Source organism: Nanorana parkeri, unplaced genomic scaffold, assembly GCF_000935625.1.
Source record: "Nanorana parkeri isolate BGI_ZX_2015 unplaced genomic scaffold, ASM93562v1 scaffold2065, whole genome shotgun sequence".
Lineage (NCBI taxonomy): Eukaryota > Metazoa > Chordata > Amphibia > Anura > Dicroglossidae > Nanorana > Nanorana parkeri.
Genome location: NW_017308333.1, coordinates 66498 through 75632, shown reverse-complemented (window position 1 = coordinate 75632; position 9135 = coordinate 66498). Strand labels below are relative to the sequence as shown.

Below are 9135 nucleotides of genomic sequence, written 5' to 3'. Positions count from 1 at the left end.
TTGGGGCATTTGCTTATGTAATTATTATGGCCAGGACTAAAAAATAAAGCTGAACACCGGCCATCCCTTCTGTCTTGCACAGCTCTTCTCCTGGAGTGAAATTACTTCCTCTGATCTCACCGCACACTGTGAGCTCCTCACAATGTAGTGTGTGCGTGCGCACGCTCGCGCTAGTGCATGCCCTCATAATGGGCACAGCGGGTGTACATGTACAGACCGGGAACTCAGCTCAGGGATGGTGGGAGTCCCTCATAATGGGCACAGCAGGTGTACAGACCCGGGGACTCAGCACAGGGATGGTGGGAGCTCCTCATAATGGGCACAGCAGGTGTACAGACCCGGGGACTCAGCACAGGGAGGTGGCAACCCCTAATAATGGGCAGCGCAGGTGTACAGACCCGGGAACTCAGCACAGGGATGGTGAGAGCTCCTCATAATGGGCACAGCAGGTGTACAGACCCGGGGACTCAGCACAGGGATGGTGGGACCCCCTCATAATGGGCAGCGCAGGTGTACAGACCCGGGAACTCAGCACAGGGATGGTGGGGGCTCCTCATAATGGGCACAGCAGGTGTACAGACCCGGGGACTCAGCACAGGGATGGTGGGACCCCCTCATAATGGGCAGCGCAGGTGTACAGACCCGGGAACTCAGCACAGGGATGGTGGGGGCTCCTCATAATGGGCACAGCAGGTGTACAGACCCGGGGACTCAGCACAGGGATGGTGGGACCCCCTCATAATGGGCAGCGCAGGTGTACAGACCCGGGAACTCAGCACAGGGATGGTGGGGGCTCCTCATAATGGGCACAGCAGGTGTACAGACCCGGGGACTCAGCACAGGGATGGTGGGACCCCCTCATAATGGGCAGCGCAGGTGTACAGACCCGGGAACTCAGCACAGGGATGGTGGGGGCTCCTCATAATGGGCACAGCAGGTGTACAGACCCGGGGACTCAGCACAGGGATGGTGGGACCCCCTCATAATGGGCAGCGCAGGTGTACAGACCCGGGAACTCAGCACAGGGATGGTGGGGGCTCCTCATAATGGGCACAGCAGGTGTACAGACCCGGGGACTCAGCACAGGGATGGTGGGACCCCCTAATAATGGGCAGCGCAGGTGTACAGACCCGAGAACTCAGCTCAGGGATGGTGGGAAGCCCCTCATAATGGTCACAGCAGGTGTACAGAGGGCTAAGATGCGCATGGATGGAGGGGCCTGTGCTGGGGAATTGACTCTTCCTGGAGTCATCAGGTTTTTTAGCATGTTCAGAGGCAAGTAAATAAATAATTACTAGAAAGGTATACTCGTGAATAAAGCTTTTATTATACTTGATTTTTCTGCAGTGTTTAGGTAGGTGACGGGTCTGTGTGATGTAAATGACATTGTGGCTTTTTGGTGGAATTTTCTTTTAGTTTTCCGTCAGTTTTCATCATTGATGTGTTTTCTCCAGCTATGCCCTGCCGAGCAAGACCACAGAGGTTATGCTGCAGCAGGACGTGGGGACCAAGATGTCTGTCGACTGCGCCATCACCACCCATGAGAGGGTCGTCCAGGTGAGACCAGACTTCATTGCGCGATAGTTGATTTCAAAGTTAGAAGTCATATATCAGTTCTATGTAGATCTTGCTGAGCAGAGTCGCCAACTGGTTTATTTTTTATGTTTCGTGGACTCGCTGAGATCCCCCTGCCAGTTCCTGTCCACTTTGGGGGTTTTCCCATTACTCCTGTTTCAATATCAATAATATCCTTTAAAAATAAATCCTGCAGGGAGTGGAGCTGCCCTACAGTGCAGAGATGGGAACTAAACAGCAAAGTCCCTAAAGCTGGCCACACACGTTGGAATGTGTCCAGTTCAGCCCGCGTGGATGGATGAATCTCCACTGCTGTCACTCCGTGGCTGTCGGAATACCTGAACAGTAACTGTAGCTCATTGGTTGAACAGTGACTGCAACCAACATTTTGACAATCAAGCTGGGTGGTGCGGGGTGGGGGGGGGCTGCCCTGTGATGAAAAGTTTGCTGATTCAGCAAGAAATGGATGGTTTGATCCGTTTTAGGGATGCCACATTGGTCACATAGCCAACGTTCGGGCCCTCGCAGGGTCCCCTTCCTCAGGGCCTTCCACAATCTACCTCCCCTCCAGCCAATATTGTGCATGTGTGTGCCTCCTAGAGAATCTTAGAGACCCTGTCACCAATTTAAAAAAGTATTTCAAATGCTGACTGGCAGTGGTTTCTTTTTTATGACTCAGTTTGTATTGACTTGCAATGTGACTCTGAACACGCTAGAAAATTTGACTTATTTAGGAAGAGTCAGTTCCCAAGCACAGCCCACCTCCCTCCATGCACATCATAGCCATGTCTTCTTCTGGGAGGATCTAAATACTATCTGTGCTGGGCCAGCTCCTCCTCCTTCTCCTCTCACCTCCCTACATAACCTTTTCTGTAGCTGCCGGGGGAAGAGCGGAGTACTGTAGATCAGGGGTATCCAAACTTCAGCCCTACAGATGTTGTGGAATAACAAGTTCCATAGGGCACAGGCATGACTCCCAGAGGCGGATACATGAGATTTGTAGGTTTACCACAGCTGGAGGGCCAGAGTTTGCCTACCTTTTTGCTATTGAGCAGGGGTAGGCAAACTCCAGCCCTCCAGCTGTGGTGAAACTACAAATCTTTTGATGCATTTCTCTCTGCGAGTTATGCCTGTGGCTGTGAGATTCTTGCAATGCCTCATGGAATTGTTTTAGCTTCACCACAGCTGGAGGGTCGGAGTTTGCTCACGCCTGCTATAGAGTGTCATTTGAGTGACACTTATGAGTCGCCTGGCATCACATCCAAGATGGCGGCACCCAGCAGCAGTCTCCGGGCTTTTGAAAGTCTACACGAGGGAGGCTTTTACAGGAAAATAACATGCATGAAATATGTTAAATGCTCATATAATCCTATGGGAATATTTCTGTTGAAATGAATGATTTGGCAACAGGGTCTCTTTAATGCTGGTGACCGACTGCATCATGTATGCGTTTTTTATTTTAAGCGCTGGCTTTAACGGGCACACATACTAGTGTTAGACAAATGACACTTAAAGCTTACCTTTCCTTCCCCCCGCAGTTCATTTTGGCTGCCATCGTGTCCTGGGCTCAGAACGTTTCTCTGCTCCCATGTGAGAGCACCGGTTTCTGATTGGCCAATCAGCCCTGCCTCTGTCACATAGGAGACCTGTCAATGCTTCCACATACCTGGAAGTATTGGCAATTTTAATTATCTTCTGGCAGCCGAACAGATCAACGGTGGTGTGAAAGAATGGTGCGTACAAGCTGAGGGAGGGACTACACGCTGGAATGATCAATAGGTGTATATTGGTGGACTTGGCTGTATATGCAGCTGAAGTTGAGTGCGGAGCTCACTTGACTAGTGAAGTCTCACACGGCTCTGCCTCCTTCTGTCTTTCTGCACAGCAGGAGGCACGGACTGGCAATGCTTCTTGAATGCCATTAACAATTCATTGGTGGGTTTTAATTTGTGGCCTTGTCCAAAATGTTGCTGGTACAGAATACTCATGGTGGTATCTTCTTAGGTGAGCGGCCTCAAAGCTACTATGGCCTCTATTATTCTGGAGGTCCTCATGATGAATCAGCCGGAAGGGGTCCAGCTACTGGTCAAAGAGGTAAGAGAGCTTTTCTCAGATATTGTTACACATATTGTGGATTCGTTTTGACCTTTTCACTGGCCTTCCTACCAGTATGGAGCAAGAGCAGCCACTGCCTGCAGACGCCTCTCCTTTTAGTCCCCTCTGATCCCGCTCCCATTCCTGGGTGAACTCTAACTGTGGGGCTCAATTCCTTTACTTTAGAGCTATGCTTCACCCCCATAGTGGCAGTCAGCATCTTCCCTATAAGGCAGCCTTAGGCTGTTGCCCATGGTGGCATTTCCAAAGGTCACTTGGGGGCAACACACACACACACACACACACTATTTTGCGCTCCATAAGGAGCACCGGACAATAGGACGCAGGGGCTCTGTGACAGCTGAGACAGGTGGCGCTGTGATTACAGCACCATGGTCTGAGTTATCACACAGAGCAGACGAAGAACGGACGTTCTACGGGCTCTAAGGTGAGCTTCTATGTCGTGGTCACGGGTCCCCCGAAAACCACGGCAGGGGGGGTCTGGACACAATCGCCGCCGCTCGATTTGATACAAGTGATCTGATGATCTGATTAGATCACTTTCATTAAACGACCCCACACTGTACATTTAGCTCTGCTTGTCAGGAGCACGGCTCAATGTACAAAACAACTACGCGACCGAAACTGCATGTCCCTGGCATCGGGCGATAGGAATTCGCTCCATAAGACGCACAGACATTTTTGCCCCCCTTTTGGGGGGAAAAAAGCGCGTCTTATGGAGAGAAAAATACGGTATATATTTTGTTTAAAATTCGTATTAGTGGTCCGCAGGATTTTTAAATGATGAATTTAGTGGTCCATGAGGTCTGAAAGGTTGGCGACCGCTGTTCTATACTATGTAGGGAGCCTTGGTGGTCTAGTCAGTCCTTTTATTGTCCCTACATTCACCTCTGGGAGGTCTTTATAGTCCCAGCTGCGGTACTCTTCATCTATGTAGATACAGGTGAAACTCGAATAATTAGAATATCGTGCAAAGTTCATTTATTTCACTAATGCAACTTATGCGGTGAAACTAATATATGAGAGAGACTCATTACATGCAAAGCAAGATAGTTCAAGCCGTGATTTGTCATCATTGTGATGATTATGGCTTACAGCTCATGAAAACCCCAAGAACCCCAAATCCACAATCTCCAAAAAGTAGATTATTACATGCAATCAATAAAACAAGGATTGTACATGGAACAATATCGGACCTCTGAAAAGTACCAGCATGCATATGTACTCAGTACTTGGTTTGGGCCCCTTTTGCAGCACTTACTGCAATTACTTTTGCACGATATTCTAATTATTCGAGTTTCACCTGTATATACAGTATATACACAGCTGGTCCATGGTATATAGGGTCTTGTATATGGAGGTTGAGGGTGTTCTTACAAGAGAACCTTGAGTGAAAACAGTGACAGTGGGTCCCTTTAAAAGTTGGAAGTCTCCTTTTTGCTAAGCTTTCGTTGTGTTCCCCTTCCCCGTATCTCAGACATTATTATGTTGTATCTCCGCAGCACACAGAGGAGGATTACCTGAAGAGGTTCAAGGCCCGGCCACAAGTAGAAAAGATGAAAGCCGCAATGACCTGAGACCCCCCCGCAAAGTCACATGACTAGAGGATGAAAGAAGCGAATGAATGGCAGATACGCCGATCATCTGTGAAGTGGAGAGATCGGCCCACACTTCGTACAGCACTGATGTGTGAGATGCTAAGCAGCGGTCAGAGCTGCTGCAGGTTATGGATGACATTAAATGTTGTTGTTTTTTTTAAATACGATACTTGTAATATTTAACAATAAAAGTGAATTACTGGAAACGTGTATATCTGTTTAGCAAGAGGAGTGCACGGCCTTAAAGGAGCCACGGGACCTCGTCAACTGTTTAGAATTTAAAGCTGAACTTTATGCCTTGCCCCTCCCCCAATGCTTTACATTTTCATTACACACCTTATTTTAGTCTCTGTGATGCAGGAAGATCATGGCTGGTGGGAGGGTCTGGCAGGGGGTTGTACATAGCTTCCTGAAAACATCGCAGCACCCTGTCTCAGTACTCCTCCCATGAGCCCTCAGCCCTGATGCAAACAGGGGGCTGGCTTTTGGGAGGAGTTATGCAAATAGCACAATGCCTTGAGGGAAGGATATCAGTTGTTGCTGTTTTTCAGCTGCCACCCCGCTGTAGAGCTGCCCGATCACTTGTATGCTGCTACAAAAGAGTTCCCACCTCTACTGCCGGCTGTCCCTCATGCAGGCCCGGGACTGGCACGGCGGGTGTGAGCAGCTTGACTGGAGGGAGATTAGCACTTTCAGTGGCCGATCTCCCCTCTGCTTTATGAATCCACTGATTTGTCATTTTCTCCGGCTGCCGTGGCCGGAGTAGAAGTTGGGTTTTCCCTGCCAAACTCCGCAACCTAACCTCCTAGCACTGGCATGGTTACATATACACAATATGGAAGCATGCAGGACTGGGAAAGCCCTAAAGCAAGGGTAGGCTCTCCAGCTGGTGTGAAACTACAATTCCCATGGGATTTGTAGTTTCACCCAAAGCTGGAGGGCCGGAGTTTGGCTACCCCTGTCTTAGACGGATGTCACCAAAACAGGTGTCCCCATTGAAAGATTTTTCCCTCACCTTCGGTTCTGGTGACACCGGTAACATTTCGGATTTCCCATCACTTTCTGTCACCTGGACTAATAAGGGGAAAATCTCCCCAACAGGGATAGGGACAGCCTAAAGAAACCTGACGGGGTTTCAGATCCTTCTCCTACCCTACACACTGGGGGAGATTTCCCTTCACTTCCTGTGCTCTTGACACCACAGGAAGTGAGAAGAAATCTCCCCAAAGTGATCGCTGTCACTGGAACAAGTGTCCCCGATGGATCCTGGTCTGGCGGGCCTCTCACATATTTCACTCTCCCGTTATTTTTTATTAGGGATGTACCGTTACTAGTATTGGTATCGGTGCCGATACCGAGTATTTGGGCGAGTACTCGCCCAAATGCTCCAATACCGGAACTTCCAGTCAGAAGGAGATCTCCCTCTGTCCAACAGTGCCAAGGAAGCATGGAGCCGACTTTCTTTCCAATCAGGAAGCCAGGCGGTGGGTTATGACCCGCCTCCCAGCTTCCTGATTGGCAAGGAAGACAGCTTCATGTGTTGCTAAGCAGCCTGGCTTCCTAATCAGTCATGAAGCGTTGCGGCACATAATGACCCGCCTTCCTGATTGGTCAGGAAGCCAGACTGCCTAGGAACAAGTGAAGCTGGCTTCCTAGCCAATCAGGAAGTTGGGAGGCGAATCATAAAGTACTGCCTCTGCTTCATGATTGGCTAGGAAGCCGGCTTCACGCGTTGTTAAGCAATCTGGCTTCCTAACCAATCAGGAAGCTGGACAGCACCTCATGACTCGCTGCCCGGCTTCCTGACTGGTCAGCCAGCCTCTGAAGCCTGTGTTTTTTCGCTAGAACACCGGCTTCACAGGCAATCGGGAAGCCGGGCGACGGGTCATGATCCGCCGCCCGACTTCCTGATAATCGGGTCACAAGGCTCGGTATCGGCGAGTACCGACAAAAAAAAATATCAATACTCTATACCGAAAAACCGGTATCGCTGCATCCCTAATTTTTTATTACTAACTGAATTTGTCAGTATAGACTTCCTCTGGTGTAGCTGAAAGAGCATTTTGGGTACTTGGGGCTGCTGGGAGCAGATACCTCAAGATCTATGCAGGCTCTTTGGGTACAGGTCCTCCAGCTGTTGCGGAACTACAAGTCTCATGAGGCATTGCAAGACTCAGCCATGACTTCCAGAGGCATGATGGGAATTTAAGTTTTAGCACAGCTGGAGGGTCAGAGTTGCCCACCCCTGCTACAGAGTGTCATTTGAGTGACAGTTCTGAGTCTGCTGACATCACATCCAACATGGCGGCACCCAGCAGCAGTCTCGGGGCTCTTGGAAATCTACACAAGGGAGACGTTTCCATGGAAATAACATGCAGAGAATATGCTCAATATCATTTTATAGGAAGACTGTTGGTGAAATGAATGTTCTGGTGACAGGGTCTCTTTCAGCCTTCCTCCACAGTCCATGATTCGGATCTATGTGTGTGTCGGGTCGGTCCCTCTTGGGCAGCGCTGTCCCGGACTAGGAGACCTGTCCCTTCAGCGGACTCCTTTTCCTCAGCAGCCCCTCGGTCCTTTTCTTCTGATAGTCCTGCATGCATTCCTTGAAGTCCTGCACCTGCGTCTGACACTTCCTCCAGTCCTGGTGCTCCGCCATGCACTCCTGTACCGCGTAATGAAAGGCCGTGCAGCCGGTGCGAGCGATCATCTGGTCCAGCGGGTCGTCCTCGTCCTCTGGTTTCAGGCTGCGGTCGTGAGGCCGCGGCGTTGGGGCGGACATCCTGTATGGGACACAGAGGGCAGGAAGTAGAATCAGGGAGGCAAACTAGGAATATACGGTATATACTGCAGAAAGGGGCTGTGTCAGAGGCAATGCAGGGAGGGGGCAATGTTTTTTTTTAATGTTTATCTTTTTTGTAACATTATTTCAACTTTTTGCTATGACGAGGCTGCTAATAAGCCCTCTATGTGATGGCACAGGGCAGGTGACACGTTCTCTTTAGGAAGACATTGGGGGGTGTCTATGTGACCCCAAACGTCACCTCTGAACTCTGTTGAAGCTGACTGGGCTCGATCAGCTACTCACCCAGCCAGAGTAGCCAGGGATTGACATCAGCGGCCCCTTCACTGCTTACATTTTACTTTACATTGTGCTTGGAGCTGGAGAGGAACACCCAGCCTGCCATTGCCTGGCTGTCATGCCGAGCCCCTGTCTTCAGCACCAAGTCCCCTGGCCTGAAACAAGCGTGCAGAGAAGGACTACTGACTTTTCTGATCTGTTTAGCCAGGGACACAAGGTATTGAAGCCAGAGGATCAATATGACAGTCAGAAGGAGGTCAGCAATGGTAAACTCCATGGGAGGTAAAAAAAAATAAAAATACATCAGGCTTTTGATAGATTTCCTGGAAGATAGTAATACAAAAAAATAGAATCTAGCAAGGTTGAAGAAGAAGCCTTCCCTGGTAATCAGGAGCAGAACATGACATATATTATTATATAATGTGTGATAGATGATGTCTCACCTGGACAGGCTGGAGTCTCTTGTTTCTCCCTGTGTCCTCTCCTACCCCTCACTTCTCTCTTTACACCACTTTCTAATGTCAGTAGTCTCCCTGCCTTGTAGTACTTTCCATGTGATTTCATAACTGTCCTCGGTTTACGCCATCAAATTATCACTGCGTCGGCCATTTTGTTAGAGACCATTCCATACAAACAGAAGGAGCTGATCCTACAGAAAATGGCGGTAAAACGGAGACATCTGTCACGGGCGGTGGAGGCCATATTGTCAGGGATACGCTAGTCAGAAAACTCCGGCGTACCGGAAATGGAGACACATAGCGCAAT

At 49.5% G+C, this 9135-nt stretch overlaps 2 protein-coding genes across 3 annotated transcripts in view; one reads left to right on the top strand and one right to left on the bottom strand.

Moving 5' to 3' along the window:
• Positions 1 to 5267, top strand: part of MRPL48 (mitochondrial ribosomal protein L48) — an 11496-nt gene extending 6229 nt beyond the window's left edge. For both annotated transcript variants that reach the window (XM_018572555.1, XM_018572554.1), the window contains exons 6-8: positions 1455 to 1557; positions 3580 to 3669; positions 5193 to 5267. In XM_018572555.1, the coding sequence (XP_018428057.1) occupies positions 1455 to 1557; positions 3580 to 3669; positions 5193 to 5267 (268 nt within the window). The remainder of the gene's footprint in view (positions 1 to 1454; positions 1558 to 3579; positions 3670 to 5192) is intronic.
• A 2545-nt stretch (positions 5268 to 7812) lies between these two features.
• Positions 7813 to 9127, bottom strand: LOC108800569 (cytochrome c oxidase assembly factor 4 homolog, mitochondrial). Its single transcript, XM_018572548.1, has 2 exons — positions 9111 to 9127; positions 7813 to 8071 (listed from the first exon to the last, which is right to left on the bottom strand). The coding sequence occupies exons 1-2, from the start codon at positions 9125 to 9127 to the stop codon at positions 7813 to 7815; spliced, it is 276 nt and encodes a 91-aa protein (XP_018428050.1).
• Between the last annotated feature and the right edge of the window lie 8 nt (positions 9128 to 9135).